This window comes from Heteronotia binoei, chromosome 21 (genome assembly GCF_032191835.1).
Source record: "Heteronotia binoei isolate CCM8104 ecotype False Entrance Well chromosome 21, APGP_CSIRO_Hbin_v1, whole genome shotgun sequence".
Classification (NCBI taxonomy): domain Eukaryota; kingdom Metazoa; phylum Chordata; class Lepidosauria; order Squamata; family Gekkonidae; genus Heteronotia; species Heteronotia binoei.
The window spans coordinates 186,139,478-186,163,455 of NC_083243.1; the positions used below are offsets into that span (position 1 = coordinate 186,139,478).

General features: G+C 44.0%; 1 protein-coding gene across 1 annotated transcript in view; it reads left to right on the forward strand.

Moving 5' to 3' along the window:
- The window catches only part of PTPN4 (protein tyrosine phosphatase non-receptor type 4), a 228,114-nt gene that overhangs the window by 106,883 nt on the left and 97,253 nt on the right, over positions 1–23,978 (forward strand). Inside the window, exons 7-9 of the mRNA XM_060262449.1 lie at positions 201–371; positions 1,378–1,465; positions 7,618–7,706. Of these exons, the coding sequence (XP_060118432.1) occupies positions 201–371; positions 1,378–1,465; positions 7,618–7,706 (348 nt within the window). The remainder of the gene's footprint in view (positions 1–200; positions 372–1,377; positions 1,466–7,617; positions 7,707–23,978) is intronic.

The following is a 23,978-nucleotide window of genomic DNA, read 5'->3' on the forward strand; positions in this document are numbered from 1 at the left end:
GCCTTTCCAACAAACAAACATTTGATTGGGTAATATGTAAATTAAAGTACTCTAGTATTAAAGTGTGTATGAGTTCAGTCCTCAAACAGCAGTAAACCGCATTAGAAACTTCTGTTAAGCTTTTTATTTCATTTAATTTTTAAAGAACTATTTGGAGGATAAGTTTTTTTTTTCCTTGCTATTTGTCATGGGCTGCAAAGTGTTCGAATTGAGATGTTACTAAACATATTTGGTTTTAATTTTTTTTTAGCTGAACTGGGAGATTACAACCTTTCGGAGAACTTCCCAGGCTACCTTTCAGACTACTCATTCATCCCTAGCCAGCCGCAAGACTTTGAAAAAGAAATATCCAAGCTACATCAACAGCATATGTAAGCATTAATGTAAAGCATAAATCATTAACGTTATAATCTAGAGAACTGTGTCACCTCCCCATGTCCAGCAGGCGTTTGGACAGCTGTGCTCATGACGTTTCTCCCCCCCCCCCCCCAAAAAAAATCCATGCTCAAAGTATGTTATGGCTCCACGCCTACGGAACCAGCTTCCGAAGGATCTGCGGGAATTTGAACAGTTCCTCAGGGCCTGCAAGACCACCCTGTTTCGATTGGCCTCACCGACTAAGGAAAACTGCTAGTGAAACCTATACAATAGCACCAGTATATTAATTTTAATGATTTTATTGATTTTAGAGTTTTAGTAGAATTTTAATTAATGTGTTAATTAGCTATGTTCAAATACCTTGTAAAACTAATGTATTGATTATGTTGTTAGCCGCCCTGAGCCTGCTTTGGCGGGGAGGGCGGGATACAAATAAAAATTGATTGATTGATTGAAAGTATGTTAAAAGTACTTTATGATATTGCATTAGGCTTTAGATATTCACAGACAAAAAAAAAATCTGTGTATAGGTAGGTTTTGACCACACCTAAGGTAGCTCTCTGGAGTATACCCATTACTGTTCGTTTACCTTACTCAGTTCTTTTGAAGATATGGCTCTTTAAAAACCTTCAGGTAATGCTGCAGAGAGAAGTAGTCATGTAATAGTACCGATATTAAACAAATATTTTTCCTGGAATTCCTGATATCATTGTATAATATGTAAGGCATCTGAAAACTATACTGGTGCAATTGTGTTTGTGTTCAGAATTCTGCAGTTTATTTTTCTGAGGTAAACCTGCTATTGCAGAGCTGCCTAAACCAAACCTTTTTGCAATTGGATAACTAATTGGATAACTGAGATATAGCACTAATGAGTTCTTTCTGCCTCTTATTATGAAAGGTGGTGAACCTGTATATAAAATGTGTTTGGAAATAAGAAGTCAAGATTATTTTATGCATTTTGAACGTCTTGTGTTTTGCCTGTTTTTATCATTATAGAGGCTTATCTCCTGCTGAAGCAGAATTTAGTTATCTCAATACAGCCCGAACCTTAGAACTCTATGGTGTTGAATTGCACTATGCAAGGGTAAGTTTTAACCTATTTATTTATTTGATTTATATCCCGCCCTACCCCACCAAGGCGGGCTCAGGGCGGCTCACAATACAAAGATTCTAACAAAAAATTCAAATTTAAATATAATAACAATTTACATAGTTAAGAAATTAAAACATTAAAAAACATTAAAAACAGTGCATCCAACAACGTGCAATCCAAGCACTTCCTTCAGTTTTTGGTACTTTAGTGGTTTGGTGCCGGTCATTTATAGGCCAACCGGAAGAGGACTGTCTTACAGGCCCTGTGGACTGGAAGAAAATAGTTCGTGGCATTGCCTCTGTGAATATCTTCAACTTCTGTAGAATTGATTATGATGTATCCAGTGCAGTTCAAGACAGCCCAGAACAATTGAATAATTCTGTTGAAAACAAAATTGTATACAGACTCAGCATGAAAGTGCTCAGACTCAGCAACAAATGAAGTTTGAAAAATCAGTAACCAAGGGGTAGTAACAAATACCTAAGGCATGTAAATTAACCAAAAGCCAGTAAAGTGTTATATCAAAATAGCAATAAATTTTTTTCCAGATGAATCTCATGTGAAAGCAGTTCCACAGCCATGGGCTATCATGGAAAAGGCTTTCCCCAGCTGTCTCCTGCCTCAGCACTCTTGAAAGAGACCCAGAGTGACCAAGGCAGTTTCCGTGACAAGAACAGGAAAAACTACCAAGTACTAGAGTCCAAAATATAAAAGTAATGTGGCGTTAATAAGAATATCACACAAAAGGACTTAAGCCTATCAGTTTCCCTTCTAGACTCTTATTTTCATTTGATGAAACCGTGGACAAGTTGGTTGGCAAATAACTGTGTTATGTTTGAATATGTACTAAACTCTGGTCAGTGCCTTTCTGTGAATAACTTGAAAGAGAAAAATGTTGATTTTAAATGGTTTTGATTCTGAGAAAATACATTAATTTTTTGAAGCAGAAATTACACCTTAACAGAATTTAAATCCTTAATATTAAAAAAAACAGGAAATAAAAAGAGTTTTATCTCAGATGTAGAAATGTCATCTGAAATCCACATCTATCAAAGAGCTGACTATTTGTTAAAAAATAATAATAGGAGAAGTCCTTTCACTGCAAAATCGCAGAGCAAGAGCGGTATACAATATTTACAACCAGTCCAGCAAAAGCTTTAAAGGTAAAGCGCTCCCCTCTGTGCTGCCAAGAAGTAGTCAGAGGTGTGTCTTTTTCACCTTCTTACAAATTCTAATTGAGCTACAGACTGCAGACAATGCATAGATAAATAAACATTCCCATTCTCTCTCCTCCCAGGAAGACTGTTTCTGGGAAAAGCTGTTTTGAATAGACCTTACTATACCTGTTTCCTCCTGCACCTCAAAAAGATCATTCTCATGCCTTCGTAGAATAAAGAGTTTTCTACGGTCAAGCATGAGACAGGATAGGCTCAATCACTTGGCTCTTCTTCACGGACATAAACATATTTCTCAGGAAATTGATCTTAATATTATAGCAAATGAGTTCATTCAAAGAGCATCTATTAGAAAAAAAAACATTCAGTGTCAGTTAAGTACAGGGGTTTTTGAATAGCTATACCTTAACAGATGTGTTGTGCTTAGATGAAGCAATCTTTAAGGTTTGCCACAAATCATGGAACACGTGGCAACTACTGGGGTGGGGAAGTAGGATATGGCAGGAGAGGATGCTTGTGGGAGCAGAAGGGGTAACGGGATTGGGAGAATATTAGAATGTACTGCAGTTTCTAAAAGTAATTTCTAAAGAAACAGTTTGCATTGTTAATTAAAAGTTAAAGTATTTCAGCTGTCTGAAGATCATTTGTTGAAGCCAAATGTGTTTTGCAAGTTGAACCTAAAGAATAGAAATTTACCATGCACAGGAATGCAGTCATTTCCCATAAATTGAATCATGTGATTTTCATTAATGATTTGTTCTGAATATCTGTGTTTTTAAGGTGGAATTTCTAAGCAGTGTTCTAAGAGGGCAAGGTATATAAAATCCTAGGTGGTATGGGGCCATGAGCAATGGGCCCTGTTCTGAATTGCCTCAAAATGTACTTGTACTCACCGTAGGATATGAGTTTGAAGTGAGAAGAACATTGCCACTAACTCTGAACTTTGTACATTGCTCAGAAATTGAGTGCCCAGAAACTGTTTTGTATTCTGCCCTGGGTCAGAGACCCATGAATTTATCAAACAAAGGTATCTGTGATGCCATAGTTTTATCAGTTGTACTTTATTAGTGAGGCAGAAACAAGACACCTGTAAGTGAACATCCAGGGAAACTTATAAAATGCCCCCCGTTGAAGCTTTTCTGTATTGCCTTTTACTGTCAAATTTGTGACCATTGGTTTGTCCTATGCAGATGAAATGTAAATTTGCAGATCTTAAAGTGGCTATTGTAAAAGTGAATTTCAAAAACAGGACACAGCAAGAGACCTCTGAGATACCACTATAACCATTGGCCAACTCCCACCTTGTCCTGGGTTTGACCTGGTCCGTGGTCATTGTTGGGGGATGCACCCTAAATTTATGGGGAGGGAGCTTCTCCATAAATTCATAGGTAGTGACAATGGAGGCCTCTCCCTGTGATGTCACTGGCTCCTCCCTATGATGTCACTGGATCAGATGCCTCTGGACGTGGCCATGTAAGGGCTCAGTTCTGGCAGGTGCATGTATGACAGACTTGGGGTCTGCCATGACAGCTCTTGCAGCAGCCTCAACCCACTGCTTAGCGCTGTCAGCAACAACCCAGCACGCATTGAGGATCTGCTGCCTGACCTCATCTTCCTGGGTACTTTTTTTTGGGGGGGGGGCGGTGTTACAGTGAATCCAGGATTGGAGGAGGACTGGAGTCCAGGCTGCCATAGCTCTGCACCTTTTCTGTTACTTACAAGAAGATGATCCCATCCAGCAGGGACCAGCCAGCATGTGTGTGTTTTTAAATTTTAATTAATGTTTTTATTTTTGTGACATCAGTGCACATGGGAGCAGGCCAAGTAGTGCCCCCTCTCCCATGCCTGCTGCCTTCCGGACTTCGCCGAGGCCTCCCAAGGCTTGAGAGACCTCGGCAAAGTTGGAGGTGTGGCAACGCATGTGCTCAGAGCCAGGTTCTGAGTGCGGTCGCTGCCTTTTAGACTTTGCCGAGGCCTGCCGAGGCTTGGGAGACCTCGGCGAAGTGGGGGGTCGTGACAGCCCACGCACTCAGAGCCGGGCTCTAAGTGCATGCTGCTTTTCAGACTTTGCCGAGGCCTCCTGAGGTTGGGAGACCTCAGTGAAGTCAGGGAAAATGACATGATGTAATCAATAACTTCATCGGGGTACGCACACAGAGCGCACGTGAATATACTCCGGGGGGAGGGCGGAGGAGCTGGTTTCGGCCAGGGGCGCAGAAAACCCTAACACTGGGCCTGCTTCTCAGGAACTTGAGGGAAGGAGCAGGTGCTGGTTTGGGCAGGAAAGACATTCCATCAGCTCTGGAAGGGGCAAGGTGCCCCTTTTATATTTTAGTTAGCAAAATATATTCCACGGCCAGCTATCACAAGCACAGTTCCATTGTGTGTCTGCACAGAAGACATTGATGGACAGTAGTTATAAGTGCAACTCTGTTTACCTTGTGCAATTGTCACATCTAACAGAACTAACTCATTTGAGAGGCAGTAAGCAGAATGTTTAAGGTTTATTTTTATTTTTTAAAAAGTCAGTATTTTCTCAAATTTTGGTAGTGATCTATAAGCTAACAATTGAGTTTTATAAGTTCTCTTCTTTGATGGAAATACTCATATTATTGTTGGAACTTTATTTATTAAAACATAAAAGAGTTTTAAGTATAATACAAACCATAAAATAATTACAGAACAATATTAGTACATAAAACCCTTAAGAGGTGCCAGCTAAACAGTTTAGTGCATTGTATGAAAGTCCAAATTCAGCGTAGCTGCAAATCGAAACAAAACAAGGGAAATGGGTGGGTGAAGAAAGTAGCCATGATGGACTGTAAATGTGACTAGGCAGAGCTAAGCAGAAGAGAGCAGAGCAGGGGAGGCCATTGTAGATAGTCACTGCCTCAGCCGTAGGCCTGGTGGAACATCTCCATTTTACAGGCGCTGTGGAACTGCAATAGATCCCGCAGGGCCCAGATCTCACTAGAAATTGTTCCACCAAGCCAGCACTAGACCTGAAAAAGTTCTGGCTCTGGTCAAGGCTAAGCAGACATCTTTGGGCTGGGGATGACCAGTAGATGTTGACTGAAAGAGCTCAAGGCCCCAACGAGGGGAAGGACGGTGGCTCAGTGGTAGAGCATCTGCTTGGGAAGCAGAAGGTCCCAGGTTCAATTCCCGGCATCTCCAAAAAAGGGTCCAGGCAAATAGGCGTGAAAAACCTCAGCTTGAGACCCTGGAGAGCAGGGGAGGGATGGTGGCTCAGTGGCAGAGCATCTGCTTGGGAAGTAGAAGGTCCCAGGTTCAATTCCCGGCATCTCCAAAAAAGGGTCCAGGCAAATAGGCGTGAAAAACCTCAGCTTGAGACCCTGGAGAGCAGGGGAGGGATGGTGGCTCAGTGGTAGAGCATCTGCTTGGGAAGCAGAAGGTCCCAGGTTCAATCCCTGGCATCTCCAAAAAAGGGTCCAGGCAAATAGGTGTGAAAAACCTCAGCTTGAGACCCTGGAGAGCTGCTGCCAGTCTGAGAAGACATTACTGACTTCGATGGACCAAGGGTCTGATTCAGTATAAGGCAGCTTCATATATATGTTCATATGATGTCCATTTGGTAATGTACTTTGTAATGTAATATGTTAAAACAAAATTAAAATCCTTTAATGGTGATAATTTCACTTTAAATATCAAAGATGAACAAATGTACAATGTCTATCAATAAATATGGACAAAACCCATAGTATTGGGTGTCACTGATGTTTTAACCGAATATTCTTATTATGAATTCGTCACTTTTCTATTTTGACCCTGTTCCTTCTTTGAAAAGGTCTGTCTCTGTCCTTTAGTTTATGTCAAAGCCTTACCTGGAACTCAGCTGAAATGAGCTCAGATCATTTGTAACTATTTTTCATGTTTATCCAATGAGCTTGCAGGAGAATTGGCTACATCAGGGGTGTTTGGCGTAAACACCAGAAATTTCTAAAGTGTTATTTTTTTTTGTTTTTGCAGCATTTTGACGAGGTTGCATTCCGCTATTTGGGTTTAATTTATAGTTATAAATATAAACTCTGGAATAAATGGTCCAATTAGTCCAGTTTTCAGACATCTCTAGAGTTGCCTTTCCTGCTTTTCTTCTGATTCTACCCTGTGTGTGGAGGACGCTGGGGCCATTTAAACACATTGCCCTAACTATGGATGTTAAATCTGCTAGAAAATACAGGCTCGGTATTTAGCATACACGTAATCTGTTTTTAAATAAGCATGGTAACTCCTTGTTCATAAATTGTCTTCTGTGCACAATAAAGATGGGGGGGGGGAGAAGTTAAGAAGGAAACAGACAAGCCTACCTATGCAGTCTCCAGATAGTCCATGATATCCCCATTTAAAGTTATTTGGTAAGGTGGTCAGAGAACCAGAGAAAGTCTTACAATGTAGGGTGAGCTGATATCCTCAGATGGTACTCTAAGATAGCTTTGGCTACCAGTTCATTTGAAATTCAGTGGCAGTGCTCTGGACTGTCTGTCTTCCCCTTCATTGACGTGTGATGCAGTAAGGCGTCACTTCTGTTCTGCAACGAGACGGCAGAAGGTCTCTTGGCTATGTTGATAGGTAAAGGAAGGCGAACGAGAGAAGGAGGGTGAAGTTTGGCAGCTGGGAAACCAGTGTGTCTTTACTCAGGGCTCTTACAAATGAAAGAGGCTCATCAGGGAGACATCTTACAGCCTTACCTGCAAAATTAACACATGCAGGACTTTTCTTGTAGCAGGAACTCCTTTGCATATTAGGCCACACACCACTGATGTAGCCAGTCCTTCAGGAGCTTACAGGGCTCTTATTACAGGGCTTACTGTAAGCTCTTGGAGAATTGGCTACATCAGGGGGTGTATGGCGTAATATGCAAAGGAGTTCCTGCTACAAAAAAAAGCCCTGAACACATGTATGCAATGGGTAGATATATGTGTTCATCTTTTTTCCTTTTTTTTTTTTTAGGATCAAAGCAACAATGAAATTATGATTGGAGTGATGTCAGGAGGCATACTAATTTATAAGAACAGGGTACGAATTAACACCTTTCTATGGTAAGGATACGTTCAAATCAAACCCAGTTCCCCAAAATGATTCTGGGCTGTGTAGATCTCCTCGGTTGGTAAAAAAGGGCCTATCACAAATGGGAGGGGGGTCGCTCTTACAAACCTGCAGCCATTACAAGTTTTTGTATAGCGGTGCTTGGTGGAATCAACACTTTGTTTAGTCTGATTTTAATCTTTGTCAGGTAAGTGCCGTGCATTGCCTCACCAAACATTTTCAACCAAACAAGGGTTCATAGTACTTATAGGGAAGATTTTTGTTCTCTATGGAATGATGAGTAAGGATATACACGTTCTTGGTCACCCAGATGAATCTGGGATTATTTTGCCTGTTTCTGACACTCAGTATCAATCAAGCCATGATACAAATTTATGAACAATTGTTCTATATGAAGACTGGTAGAGGTTTTATACGTGCAATGAAAAGCAGGCTTTTATGTGTTCATTAATTTTAAAAGTTTGATTTTAAGGAATTACATGTCAGATTTTATTTTTAAATTATTTTTAATTGGTTACTCCCCAATTGGGCCAGCCAGAGGGAAGAGAAGTGAAGTGGTGTGCTGATCTCTCAAGGCAAATAGCTGCTTTGAAGAGAAAGGTGGCTGACTGGGGAGTAATATATTGTTCTGACATTGCTGGTTTCTTTCTTTTTTTTTTTGCACCGATGGCAACTTTCAGTTTGACCATTTTCTCATAGCTAATAGGAGAAAATTACAGAAAAGAAAATTACAGAAAAAGAAAAGTAGGCTTTCTTATCAAGGAATTCTGAGATGGATACCCTGTGCCCTGTATCAGAAAGCCTTAACTGCTCATTTTCTGTTACCTTGTAATCTTTTTTTATACATTTTAATCTACTGGAGTTTTAGTCTGAGGGAAGACCATGTTTTTGTGCTTGATCTACAACTCCCTGATATCTAGATCTTAACTGGCATGCTGCGAGCCTTTTTTCTGTAACAAAAACCTAGTATGATACTACCTGTAGGGTCTTACTTGCTCCCCCATTGCCCACGAACAAGCAAAGATGAGAAAGCACTGGAGTTTTATTTTATTTTATTTATTTATTATTTATTCTATAATTTATATCCCGCCCTTCCCACAAAGTGGCTCAGGGCGGCTCACAACAACGACAAAACAATAAACAAGGTACAAAGTTAATACATTTAAAAGTCAAAACATTTAAAAAACCTAAAAACCTTAAAATCTTAACATTAAAACTATCCAGTATATTTCACTAAAATCTGATAAGCTACATTTATCTAGTCGGCATAAGCTAACCGGAAGAGGGTTGTTTTACAGGCCCTGCGGAACTGAGTAAGATCCCACAGGGCCCTCACCTCTTCCGGTGGGGGCCATTGTAGAAAAGGCCCAGTCTCTGGTTGTCTTGAGACAAGAAATCATTAGCAGTTACACCCATGTGTGCAATCTCATTAAAGGCAGTGAGATTACAGATGTGTTGCTGAAGTAATCATTTGAATGGAGTGTTGTATCACAGGTGTAACGTGATTATTTACAGTATAGTCCAGTCAGTGTGCATGGCATTTTACTAAGAAACAAGCAAGACGAGTCCGTACACTGAGTAGTTTACAATCTAGAATTTAATTTAGGGACAGGGAGGAAAGAGATAAGGACAAACACGAAAAGTACACATTTAGTTCAGTTGCTTAATTTTAGAGGACTAAAGGCTTAACAGAAAAAGTAATGGCTATGGGGTGAGGCCAAAGGCTTAACATAAAAAGTAAGTTTCAAAGGGGGGAAGGGGAAAGCAGTATTGTGTAGCTGTTCTAAGACAGTTTCCAGGAAGGAAGTTCACAGCTGATTGTGAAGGCAGAGGAAGGAGGAGGACAGAGCTAAGGAGGATTTGGCAGAAAAGGCAAGGAGTTTATGCTGAAAAGTAGAGAAGGCAGGAAGCCAGAGTGTTGATTTAAGGAGGCCACTCGTAGTCTGAATGACAAAAGGGAAGTGATGTTTAGTGCCAACTTCAGGTAGAGATGAGAGAATAGAGGTGTGAGAATGGAGAAGAATGCGGTAGTGAAGGCAGGGCATGACTTAGTGTAAGCTGGAGTTTTCACCTAGAGAACAGAGAGGAAGAAACGTATCTTTGCTGTGTTGTATGACAGGAAAAAGTGTTGTGGCATGGTGGCAGACTAAATATGAGGAATGAGAAGTGGGGAGGGATCCAAATAAATTTAAACATTCGTGCCCATTCAACAGTGTTAGAGTAATGCCAATGACAATGGGAAGAACATGAAGGGAGGAAGGTTTGGGAGTAAAGCTCAGGACATACGGAGTTAGGCTGGAAACATTAGGCAGGCAATTTGAGAAAAAAGGTTGACTAGAGGGAGAAAATTCAGAAGTAGACCTTTGGTGTCTTTACAGATGGTTCTGAAAGCCATTTGGTTTGATCAGATCCCTCAGGCACTGCAGGGTTCCGGAGGGTCCCTATGATGGACTCCTATCAACTTCCCAACTCCCAGGCAGATTTTTCCTGTGTGATGTGGTTCCCTTCTGCTTCTGAGCTGCCCCTCAGAAGCATGTATTTCTTCGTTGTCACAAAAGTCTTGACTGTTTCCACTAATATACTAAATATTATACGAAATAAATAATATACTAAACCCATCTGCCACTATATTTTAATGTATTTTTTTTCTAATGGCGACCTAGAATGATATTTATATGTATGTCACATGTTAAAAGGTAAATTAGTTGGATGGGAAAAACTTCTGAGAAAGAAATAGCCTCCTTTTGACCCAGGGCTACTAGCAATAGAATAATTAACAGACATTCTCACATTCTGACATATTCCTGTTTTATAGTTTCCCACGCTAATGCTCTCCAGATCAAAGGTTTTCTCAATTTGTTAATTCCTTTCCTTTCCTTTCCTTTCCTTTCCTTTCCTTTCCTTTTCCTTTCCTTTCCTTTCCTTTCCTTTCCTTTCCTTTCCTTTCCTTTCCTTTCCTTTCCTTTCCTTTCCTTTCCTTTCCTTTCCTTTCCTTTCCTTTCCTTTCCTTTCCTTTCCTCTCCTTTCCTTTCCTTTCCTCTCCTTTCCTCTCCTTTCCTTTCCTCTCCTTTCCTTTCCTCTCCTTTCCTCTCCTTTCCTCTCCTTTCCTTTCCTTTCCTCTCCTTTCCTCTCCTTTCCTCTCCTTTCCTCTCCTTCCTTTCCTTTCCTTTCCTTTCCTTTCCTTTCCTTTCCTTTCCTTTCCTTTCCTTTCCTTTCCTTTCCTTTCCTTTCCTTTCCTTTCCTTTCCTTTCCTTTCCTTTCCTTTCCTTTCCTTTCCTTTCCTTCCCTCTTTATACCCCATAGAAGCACATTTGAGCAGCGGAAGATACTTGTTTCTTATTTTTTAATGCAAGGACTAAAAGGACTGGGGCAAATTTGCAGTTTCTAGAGTAAAGATAGGACCCTTTTGGTATGCAAAAGACCCAGGTTTTCCAGAGTGCCGGGGAGTTGGTTGATTAAAAGCTTAATATAGTGATCCCTTATATTCTCAAAGAACCTTCATTCAAACAGGGAATGGAAGGATATATCTGGCCCATAAAGATTCTGTCAGAATAGGGCCTTTTCAAAAATCCCCCCTATAAGGCCATTATAGATATAATATTCAGTTTTGAAAACAAAAAAAGTTCTACAGTAATGTGGGATGATAAGATAGTACATAGTTTGGGGAGGGGGAAGATGTTGAGAAAGAAAGACCAAAATATAGAGGTGAGCACATTCTGCAGGCTCTGAGGATCAGATTACTATGATCAGTTTCCAGCACATGCTTTCTGATCAGAGAAAATGCTTTGGATTTGCCCATTCCAGCTATCATCAGGTTTCATCCAGGGCTTTTATCCAAGACATTTTGTAGGTACCTTGATTTAGATCTTCAGCACAGAGCTGTTTTAATCTGAGTTTAAAGGCACAAAGCCATGCTTTGGTTTCCAAGGATATCTGTCCAAATTCTACTCAAAATACATCGCTTGACACACAGCAGGGAATATTCAAATATTTCCTTAAAAATTAGACTAAGGGCTTGATCAGTGTTATCAGAGATAGCTTTAATCCAAATAGCTGAACTATAAAGGATGAGGGGAATCACGTTCAAATTAAAAGCTTGCAGTGTTCTAGGAATATACTGTTGTCTGTTGTGGGGGAGGAAGGGAAAGGAGATTGTTAGCCGCTCTGAGACTCTTTGGAGTGGAGGGCGGGATATAAATCCAATATTATTATTATTATCTATTTTCAATATCCTGTATAGGATAATGAAGTTCCATCCGGCACACTTTAATCAGCCAGGATGGGCAAGGGTCCAAATCACATGTTCTTGGATGCACAGTGGAGAGGATTCTGTCAACTTTCTCCAAGCTGAGTATTGTAAAACTGTCTAAAGCCGATCCGGAAAACAGGCCCGGAGCCTTGAGCTCGCATACTGTTTCAATTGTGGCAGGGAGGTCGCAGCGGAGTGATGAGACTTTATCTGCAAAGAAAGTTGCAAAAGCTTCACAATTGATGTCTAATTCTCTACGATTTGGTCTGCCTTGTGGCAGAGTTGTAAGAGTCCGAATAATACTAAATAATTGAGCCGGGCGCGAATTTGCAAATGCAATCTTGGCCACAAAGTAAGCTTTCTTTGTAGCTTTGACTGCCATCTCATAGGATCTCATATACTCTCTATAAGATGTTCTGCTCGCTTCATCACGAGTATGCTGCCGCTGCCTCTCTAGCCATCTGAGCCTCCGTTTCATCATTCCTTTGAATTGCAAATTTAGCGGCTCCGAACCGCCTTTTTATTACATTGACCTTAGATTTTCTATTATGCCAAACAGGGCTGAGAAATTCACCGTTGTTATAATAGTTTAGAGAAAAGCATGTGATTGTTACTTCCAACCCTTGCATTAAAGTCACTCACTAGTACTAAGGGGCCCCTCAGAAAATGGCCCTGCAAGTAATCAACCATTTTTTCTAGGTAGTCCCACCTTTGAAATTATATAATAGGAGTGGATGGAGGAATGTAAACAGGGGAAAGGATAACTGTCACCTCATTGAGTTTTAATAGAAAATCAGTAATCAGGTCATTTGACACCAGGGGAGTAAAATACTTTCTGGCTACTGAAGTATCTAGTGCTGGCAATTTGGGAACACTCCCTGGATTAAATATAATTTTTGACTCGAGGAATAGGGATTTTCCCTCTTGTTGGACTTGGATCACATGGGTGGTTGCATCTAGGAGGCCAGCTAAAGATTGATTCATATTCTTATGAATCCAGTTTGCTGCAGTGGTTAAGTGTGCGGACTCTTACCTGGGAGAACAGGGTTTGATTTCCCACTCCTCTACTTGCAGCTGCTGGAATGGGCTTGGGCCAACTATAGTGCTCGCAAGAGTTGTCCTTAAAAGGGCAGCTTCTGTGAGAGCTCTTTCAGCCCCACCCCCCTCACAGGGTGTCTGTTGTGGGGGAAGAAGATAAAGAAGATTGTAAACTGCTCTGAGACTCTGATTCAGAGAAAAGGGCGGGGTATAAATCTACGGTCGTCATCTTATCGGGACCTATTTGGATCAACTAAAGATTGCTTTTTAAGGTAAACTGGTTGATTGTGAGACTGGTTAATTTGTACTAGTATCTGCTGTAATTTCTGGAATGGTGAAATTATATAGCCTTGTTCCTCAAATGGTAGAGTACAAAATGATTGAAGGAAGCTTGTATTCAGTCAAAGATCTATCACTAGTAGAAGGCTGGATTATCTTTGAGTGTACAGTTTCCCAATCCCTAAGGGGTATAAGTAGTTTTTTGATGGAATTATATAAGACGGGTGTCAAATGTCTGGCCCGTGGACCAGAACCAGTTGTCCAAGGCTTTAATCAGGCTTGCAGGGCTCTTTTCTCCCCCCCTCCCCCTCATGTCCTCCCCCTTTGAAGCCACAGGCTGCCAAAGTTCCCAGCTCCTTCTTCTTTGTCTTTGCAGGCTGAAACAGGAAGCAAGTCTGGGCTTGCAAAGCTGCAAAAAAATGCAGAATGGACTTCCCATTAAGGTCTCTGTGCTATGGGAGTAGTCTATCTGGCCCTGGTTTTAGGCATGTTTGTAGTTTAAGTATAAATATATATATATCTTTAATTGTGTTTCTCTGTATCCTTTATAAGTTTCTGTTTCTACTACCTGGCATTAGATTTTATGGCCTGGCACCATAAAGTCCCATTTATGTCAGATCTGACCCTCATAACAAATGAGTTCAACGTCCCTGATATGAGAAGTTTGAATGTTGGATTTCATGCCTTTTAAAATAAGTGGTGCTGTTGAACATCATTACTGGAATCTCAGGTCAGTGGAAGGTTAGAATATATCTCTCTGCCCGAATTGGCCCTTGTAACTTTTCAGTAAATTTTAGATTAATAGAATGAATTGGCATATCTGACAAGTAGGACAAGTGGTTTTTAGTATTTTACTTTTCCCACCAGTTTATCAGTTGTCCTTTGAAAGGAAAGGCAGTGATTACAATCTTTATTTTATTGGATTTATATCCTACCCTCCCCACAATCTGAAGGCTATTCACCTGGAGTACTGTCCTGGATTTCCCTTCTGTGCCCCAAGCAGGGATAGAAGTCAGTCCAGTTATTAACAAAAGCCAGGACAAAACTTTAAACAACTCCAGTCTTTTCCAGCTAACTAATACTCAGTAGTCACAAAATGAGACCAGGCTTTCAGGAACAATAGCAGAATGCCACAAAAGAGCCATAGCAAGATAGCGAAGAAGTTATAGCAAAAAGCACAATGGAAAAAAGAAGCCATGGCAAAAGAATGCACCCGTATGGTAAAGCATAGCTAAACTTAAGGAGGAAGTCTGATTGCCCCCAGGCCTAAAGGACCAGTTAAAATCCACTGAATGATGTAACCTTCTACTTTAGAAGATAGAAGAAGAAGATATTGGATTTATATCCCGCCCTCCACTCCAAAGAGTCTCAGAGCGGCTCACAATCTCCTTTACCTTCCTCCCCCACAACAGACACCCTGTGAGGCGGGTGGGGCTGGAGAGGGCTTTCACAGCAGCTGCCCTTTCAAGGACAACCTCTGCCAGAGCGATGGCTGACCCAAGGCCATTCCAGCAGGTGCAAGTGGAGGAGTGGGGAATCAAACCCGGTTCTCTCAGATAAGAGTCCGCACACTTAACCACTACACCAAACTGGCTCACCTTAGTTGCCATGCAGATTAAGAGTCACATGCCAGCTAATTTGACCTTGGGTTCCAGTCTTGCTGCTTACCCACAGGTGTAAGGAATTCTCTAATTAGAAGTCAGTAAGAGATAGCAGTACCAGCTTCCCCGGGTGCTGATGATTTAATTGAGGATTGTTACCAGTTATCTGAGAGCATAACTTCAAGTTGTTTTCTTAACCAAGAGTCCTAGCAAGAATATAAGAAGCCAGTCTTAGGGTGACCAAAGTTGACCAAAGTTTGAAATGAAACTGTAAAACACAACGAGCACATTTTTTTTTTTTAGAAAAGGAGGGGAATCCTTTTCATGATATTGTTGTTGTTTTGTTGTTATTGTTATATAAAGGCATTTCACTGGATATTATATCATTTTTCACAATATTGGAATAAAAGGGCTCCCTGTGCCATTGTATTAGAATTTCCTGATTCATACAGTTGGAGGGGACCTCCAAGCTCATCACAAGTACCTCCCCTTAACAGAATCGGGATTGCTGACAAATGGCCATCTTGCCTTGATTTAAAAACCTCTAAAGAAGGAGAGCCGCCCACCACCTCCCGAGGAAGCCTGTGCTGCTGAGGAACCACTCTTGTCAGGAAATTCCTCCTAGCCAAAAACTCTTTCAATTTAATTTCAACTTGTTGGTTCTGGTCCAACCTTCTGGGGCAACAGAAAGCAACTCCGCACCATCCTCTGCATGATAGCCCTTTAAGTACTTGAAGATGGTTATATCACCTCTCAGTTGTTTCCTTTCCAGGCTAAAAATATCCAGGCACTCCACTTGTTACGCCTTTCCAAAAGGATGAGGAACCAACCATTAGCAAGCACTCTTTGGGTGCAATCAGTCAACCCATTACAGATACACCTAACAGTAATACGATCCAAATCACATTGTACCAACTTGTCAACCGAAATATTATATAGCAGGGGTGGCCAACGGTAGCTCTCCGGATGTTTTTTGCCTACAACTCCCATCAGCCCCAGCCAGCATGGCCAATGACTGGAGCTGATGGAAGTTATAGGCAAAAAACATCTGGAGAGCTACCTTTGGCCATCCCTGCTATGTGGAACCTTATCAAAAGCCTTACTGAATTCAAGATAAACTAAAATATTTACAGCATTCTCCTGATCCAGCAAGGTAGTGACTTTCTCAAAAGAGAGAGAGAGATAAGGTTAGTCTGACATGACTTGTTCTTGAGAAACCCATGCTGGGTCTTAGCAACCACAGCCATCCTTTCTAAATGTTCAAGGAATGACTGTTAGATGATTTGTTCTAAAACTTTTCCAGCTATAGACGTCAAACCGACAGGTTGGTAGGATCCCCCTTTTTATTTTTATTTATTTATTTTATTTAGTAGGCTTATGTTCCACCCTTTCCCGTAAACGGCTCACTCTTTTCTCCTTCTTTGTGTTTTAACAATTTATTAATAACACATGGTTACAACATTTAATTATCTTTTTCTTATACTAAACCATATGATATTTCACCCCCCCTCCCTCCAATATTGACTTCCCCGAAGTTATAAGTTTGCATTTAATTCTAAAGGGACCACTAATCTATCAAAATATAATACTTTTGATTAATACTAAAAAATTGTCCAGTGTCTTTTTACATTCCACTCTTTCTCCATATATCCTTTGAATTTCTTCCACTCCTTTTTGAATAAGTCTAAGTCATAGTCTCTTAAAGTTTTAGTTAATTTGTCCATCTCACTCCACGATAAGACTTTCACAATCCAATCCCATTTCTCTACTCTTTTCTCCTTCTTGAAGATGGGGGCAACATTTGCTTGCCTCCAAATCTTCCGGCACCGCGCCTGTTCTCCCTAGGAGGCGGAGGACATCTTGGGTGTTTTCCCACCGTCCAATCAGGGAGGCAGGAATCAAAAACTTCCTCTTCCTGTGACTGTGGGGAACCACCCATCTTCTTCTTCAGTTCCTTTCCTGCCTCGACAGGGAGAGCATGTGCTTAGGATAGGTTCTATCCCTTTAAGTACTTTCCTTCAAAAAAAAAAAAAGAAAAACTTTCTTCCTCTTTCTCTCTTGCCTCTTTCTTTGCCTAGCTATTTCCAATCCATCTACTTTCAGCCTCTTTGTTGCTCTAACCTCGTTTCCCTTCTGTGGATCCTCGCTCCCTCCCCACCCCCTTCGGAGAGGAGCGGCGCGCCGGCGGCTCGGGCTGTGTTTTTCAAGCCGCGGCGCGAAGTGCAGCGAGATGGCGCGCAGGGCGAAGGACGCCTGCCCCAACGAGGACTCGGCCGCCTGCACATCGCGCGGGGCCGAGAGGCCGCTTCCGGAGCCGGCATGACCACGGGGCTTGCCTCGGCTGCCGGCAACGTGCCCTGTAGGGGCAGAACAATGAGGAGACCAGAGGAGGATCAGAGATCTGAAAGGAAGCGGCGCTGGTCGTCCTCGGCAGCGGAGGAAGCTTCCTCCTCAGAGCGCCGTCCTGGCCACGAGGGCCAGTTTGAAAAGCGCAAACGGGCGCGAAAGGACGGGGACCAGCAGCCTGGCAGCCTCCAGGGGCGGGGACCCCCCCATGCCAATCTCCAGGCGGGAGACTTCGACGCCTTCGAAGTACAGCCACAGCAGGAGGCCGCGCAGACCCTTCAGCCCCAGACGGGCTTGGGTAACGTACCCATGTTGGGACCTTCCTTATTTTCTGAATTTCTAGAGTCTATCAGACAGACTGTAGGGGCTGCAGTCGAAGCGGCCACCCTCAAGAGGCCAAGGCCCTCTACCCCATCCCCCCCCCCAGGTCACCTTCACCCAAAAGATCTAGGGAACAGGGCTCCCACTCCAGGGCCACTAGAGGCTACCTAGCCAGTGATTTCCTAGAGGGCGAGAGATCCCAGTATGGGGATCAGTCAGATGAGTCAGAAGAAGGGGAAAGGGAGGGGGGCGAATTCCTCTCAGATGAGGAGATAGAGGGCACGTCTGTACCAGAACCCTCCTCACGCTTCTTCAGGGCAGAGGAGTTCCAATCCCTCTTGCCCAAGGTGCTAGCCGCACTGGACCTCCAAGTGTCTCCTGAGGACCAGGAGACTGCCAACCCCCTATCTAACCCCAAGAATAAACCCAAGGGGAACTCAGAGTTCTTCCCTAGGTACCGATCCTCTGACAGGATCTTTCCTTTCCCAGAGTTTTTTGAGCGCCACCTAAGAGCTGAATGGGCAAAACCAAGTACCAGCAGACAGGTCCCCAACTCTATTAAGAAACTGTATGAGCTTCCTGCCTTTGCTAATGACATGCTGCAGGTCCCCTTAGTGGATGCACCAGTGGCAGCCCTACAGTCCCATGGCCTACTAGCAGAGGATGGCCAAGGGTCGATTAGGGACAGCTGGGACAGGAAGATTGACCTGGCCTTGAAGAGGAGCCATGAGGCTACGGCCCTGGCCATTAAGGCTGCTGCCGCCAACTCTATAGTCTCTAGGGCGGCGATAGTGTGGATCAGACGTCTGTCACAGCTTTTGCCAGACGCAGATAGAAGGACCATGGAGGGCACCAGCAGACTCATGCGGGCGGCTGAGTTCTCAGCGGATGCCTCCTTAGATGCCCTCACCTTCTCTGCCAGGGTGATGGCAGCTAACGCGGTAGCCAGAAGGGGGCTTTGGCTTAGAGCCTGGCCAGCCGACGCCCATTCCAAGTCAATCATTTCAGGATACCCCTTTCAGGGTGAGAAGTTATTCGGTGACACACTGGACAAGATACTCGTGGAGACGCGAGATAAGAAGAAGGCTATGCCCAAGTTTCTGAGGCGCACCGACAGGCGAGGTTTTGGATCCAATTCCTTTCGGGCCTCCACCAACTTCCACAAACCGAAGCCAGAATACAAGAAATCACCCTGGAGCCAACGCAAGCAGGCTTTCCATAAGAACACCTCCAACAACCGATTTCAGAGGAACCAGCCCGATAGATCGGGAAAATTCCAGAAGGGCCCCAAGCCCAACCAGGCATGACTGGGACCACATCCCAGTAGGGGGCCGCCTGCTGCGCTTCCATCAGGCCTGGGTGGAATCGCAGGCGGATTCTTGGACTCTAGAGATTGTCTCCCGGGGTTACCCAATAGAGTTCAGGCGTACACCCCCAGATCGTTTCCTTATTTCCCCACTCCGCTCAAACCCGGAGCGGAGGGACATCACCCTCAAGGCAATACGCCACCTTCTGGATTCAGCGGCAATAGAACAAGTCCCTCTGAAGCGGCGGAGGACCCCCTTCACCTACCAATCTGGCCGGACATGCTGCTGCAGGGACCAGTGTGGCACCCCCACCCAGAATGGCTGAGATTGACCGCGTGGAGGTTGAGAGGAGATCGTTACTAGGCTTAGGATACACCAGCAAAGTGACAAATACCATCTTAGCATCCAGAAAAGAATCCACTACGCGGATCTACAACATGTCCTGGAAAGCCTTCCACAGGTGGTGCCGGAGAAAGAGTGTGGACCCATTACATCCTACTGTCCCCAGAGTGCTACAATTCCTTCAGGATGGTCTGCAGTCCGGCCTGAAGCCAGCCACACTCAAACGCCAGATCGCAGCACTATCATCAGTACTTCAGCAGGTGGATGGCGTATCCTTGACATCTCACCCACACATCCGCCGGTTCCTTAGAGGGGCTTCCTTAAGTTCTCCACCACAGACTCATTGGTTCCCGACCTGGAGGCTGAACCCAGTGCTGTCCGCCCTAACAGGGCCACCCTTCGAACCACTCATGCACGTGCCCTTAAAGATGCTTCGCATGAAAACGATATTCCTGGTAGCAATAACATCGGCCAGAAGGGTCTCCGAGATCGGAGCCCTATCAGCTAGGAAGGAGCTATGCGTGTTCCACAAGGATAAAGTGGTCCTCTACCCAGATCCTACCTTCCAGCCAAAGGTGTCATCCAGATTCCACCAAAATCAAGAGATCAACTTACCATCCTTTTGCCCAGATCCCAGGCACCCCAAGGAACGAACCTGGCACACCCTGGACGTGCGCAGGGCGATCAAAATCTACCTGATTAGAACAGAGCCACTGCGTAAGTCAGATTCCATGTTCATCAATATTTCTGCACCCAGAATGGGGCAAAAGATGTCCAAGTCGGCCATTAGTTATGCCATCAAGCAGTGCATAGCAGAGGCGTACAAGGCCTTGCACCTCGAGGTTCCGCCTGGGATCACCGCGCACTCGACCAGAAGCGCAGCCGCTAACGCAGCCTTCAACAAGAACGCCTCAGTCGAGGAAGTGTGCAAGGCAGCTACGTGGTCGTCAATCTCCACCTTCGTGCGACACTACAAACTGAACTCTTATGCGTCGGCGGACGCGGCCTTCGGTAGACGAATCTTACAACATGTGCTACCTGAGTAGGGCGATCCCCCCCTAGGTAACCTACTGCTCTGGGAGCACCCAAGATGTCCTCCGCCTCCTAGGGAGAACGACCCTTGGCACTTACCGTGAGGGGTCCTTCTCCTAGGAGGAAAGGAGGACATCTTGCCCTCCCATCTATCGCCCTACCTTGGGCAGCTTATCTCTCCATTGTCGTCTACCAACACCTCTACCAATATCTGATTGCCTTCGGGCCTGTCCTTAGTTTCTTATCTATAAAGTTCATTTTCTCGTCGGTAGTCCAACTTCTTTATGGATACCGACGGACTAATAGTTGTTTTTTCTTGTTAAAAGTTTTTTGTTTTATAGATATAGTTATTGTTTAGACTGCTGCTCGGAGTCACCCGAACTGAAGATGGGTGGTTCCCCACAGTCACAGGAAGAGGAAGTTTTTGATTCCTGCCTCCCTGATTGGACGGTGGGAAAACACCCAAGATGTCCTCCTTTCCTCCTAGGAGAAGGACCCCTCACGGTAAGTGCCAAGGGTCGTTCTCCAAGAATTCTCAAAAATAATAGCCAGAGGCTCAGAAATTACATCCACAAGTTCTTTTAGTATCCTTGGATGCAGTTCATCTGGCCCAGACGACTTAGTTTCATTTAAAGAAATTAGGTATTTCTATACTATCCCTATGCTGATCCTAGGCTGCAGCTCTCTTCTCTCATCATGTATTCTGTATTTGCCATGTTGAGCGCCTTTTTCCTCACAAGAGAGGAAAACTAGTTGAGCAGTTTTGCCCCCTCTTAAGCACCTGTTGCAGTTTCACTTTCCTGTCCATGCAAGGGGCTACCATGTTCTTGCTCTTTTTCTTTATTTGAGCATAAGAAAAGAACCCTTTTTGTTGTTTTCTAGCATCTTTTGTTAGCCTAAGCCCATATTGAGCTTTAGCTTTCTTAACTCTTTCTCTACAAGCACTGGTTGTTTATATTCAGTGGTTTCATCTTAAGATAGTTTGTAATAATCAGAAGCCTCTTAGTTTCAGTGTGTATGCTATAGGCATAGTTTGTGATGCCAGCAGACTAAAATATTAAGACCTGTTTCCAATATTCTCATCTGGAATTACCATATCTTTTCCTATTGAAATAAATGACTCATTTTGGTTCAGATAGTGGGATCCGTCAAGTTCCTCAACAACTATCTGGCTCTACCTGGCTCTGCTGCTTTAAAGGGTCACACCTTAGAGAAATTGGAGAAACTTTAGTTTAAAAAGTTCTCCAGTCTGCTCTGTTTTGGTTTCATGTTAAAATCATCAAAGGGCATGTCTGCTTGCTACCCATTTCAGTAATCCCTAATATAAATCTATTCACTCTAATCAATATGCAATCAATATGCCCTAAATTAATACAAGACAACTTAAAAACAGTTAAAGCAGAGTAAAATTAACCATTTAACCAAAATTGACCCTAATTAACCATTTAGGGGAGGTTAATTGGCAGGGGTTGATAGATTGATTGGGAAGGGTTTTTAGTTAGCAAGGGCAGGGACGGTAGAAACTAGAACTGGAATACAGGGTTGTAGCAGGGCATTCTATATACTGGTCTGAGGCGACTGCAGAGACCAGTAGGGGGGAATGACCGGCCTGGGGATTCCAGTACTCCTGGGGAGGGGAAGGTATGACAGTGGGAACGGACATAAATGTAATGGAAGGTGGCTGAGATGTGTAGGTGCTCGGCCCCCTTCCAGTCTGCATCCCATCCCAACGGTGACAGGGGGTAGGGCCAGGTTGAATTACTCGCCTCCGTCACTGGTGTTATGCAATGCCAGGTCCATAAATAATAAGACCTCAGTCCTTTGGGATTTCCTGTGTGAACAGGATATGGACCTGGCATGTGTGACTGAGACCTGGGTACGTGATGGGGAGACGGTAGCCCTCTCCCAAGTAGCCCCCCCAGGGTACTCAGTCTTTCACCAGTCATGGACTAGCGGGCGGGGGGGAGGAGTGGCCCTATTCATACGGGAGGCTTACTCCTTTCGGGCTCTCCCGACTCCAGAGATCGACGGCATTGAATGTGTGGGTCTGAAGTGGGATGTTGGAGAGGGTTTGGTGATCTGGCTGGTGTACCGACCGCCTAACGCACCAGCCAGCGCCTTATCGTCCCTGATGGAGGCCGCAACAGGCTGGGCATTGGAACACCCTAGGCTCTTAATCCTGGGTGATTTCAATGTCCACGCCGATGACGCAAACTCCAATCAGGCGACGGACCTAGTGTCATCCTTGGCTACGCTAGGACTCTCTCAATTTGTAACAACACCCACACATCAGGCGGGGCACATGCTGGACCTGATCTTTGCATCGGGGGTTACAGTGGCCCGAATTACTGCTGATGCAGTGCCATGATCGGACTACTATGTCCTGAGGGCCCATTTGGATGTGCCACCCCAAACCCATTTAGGCGGCGAGCGTATTTTAGCTCGCCCGCGGAACCTAATGGACCCAATACGGTTCCAGAGGGAACTGCAGGATTCCTGGCGATTCTGTTGATGACCTGGTTGAATCCTGGCAAAATCGGCTCACCATGGCCATTGATGAGATCACTCCCCGGCGTCCTCTGCGCCCTCTGTCATTCGTGACACCCTCATTCAAAGACGGCGCCGTGGTATAACACAGAATTGTGATTGATGAAACGGAGGCTCAGATGGCTAGAGAGGCAGCGGCGGCATACTCATGATGAAGCGAGCAGAACATCTTATAGAGAGTATATGAGATCCTATGAGATGGCAGCCAAAACTACAAAGAAAGCTTACTTTGTGGCCAAGATTGCATTTGCGAATTCGCGCCCGGCTCAATTATTTAGTATTATTCGGACTCTTACAACTCTGCCACAAGGCAGACCAAATCGTAGAGAATTAGACATCAACTGTGAAGCTTTTGCAACTTTCTTTGCAGATAAAGTCTCATCACTCCGCCGCGACCTCCCTGCCACAATTGAAACAGTATGCGAGCTCAAGGCTCTGGGCCTGTTTTCCGGATCAGCTTTAGACAGTTTTACAATACTCAGCTTGGAGAAAGTTGACAGAATCCTCTCCACTGTGCATCCAAGAACATGTGATTTGGACCCTTGCCCATCCTGGCCGATTAAAGTGTGCCGGATGGAACTTCGTTATCCTATACAGGATATTGTAAATAGATAATAATAATAATATTGGATTTATATCCCGCCCTCCACTCCGAAGAGTCTCAGAGCGGCTCACAATCTCCTTTACCTTCCTCCCCCACAACAGACACCCTGTGAGGTGGGTGGGGCTGGAGAGCGCTCTCACAGCAGCTGCCCTTTCAAGGACAACCTCTGCCAGAGCTATGGCTGACCCAAGGCCATGCTAGCAGGTGCAAGTAGAGGAGTGGGGAATCAAACCCAGTTCTCCCAGATAAGAGTTCACACACTTAACCACTACACCAAACTGGCGTAGAGATCCCTCTCTGAGGGGCTTTTCCCAAAGCCCCTCAAAGAGGCAGTAGTCCATCCCCTCTTGAAAAAACCAACATTAGACCCAGCCAAATTGGCACACTATCGGCCGGTCTCAAATTTACCCTTTTTGGGTAAAATCATTGAGAGGGCAGTAGTGCTGCAGTTACAGAGCTTTCTGGAGGACACTTCTGTCTTAGACCCACACTAGTCCGGCTTACACCCAGGCCATGGGATGGAGACAGTGCTAGTTGCCCTGGTAGATGATCTTCAGCGTTATCTGGATTGAGGCGGGTCGGCGGTACTGATGTTGTTG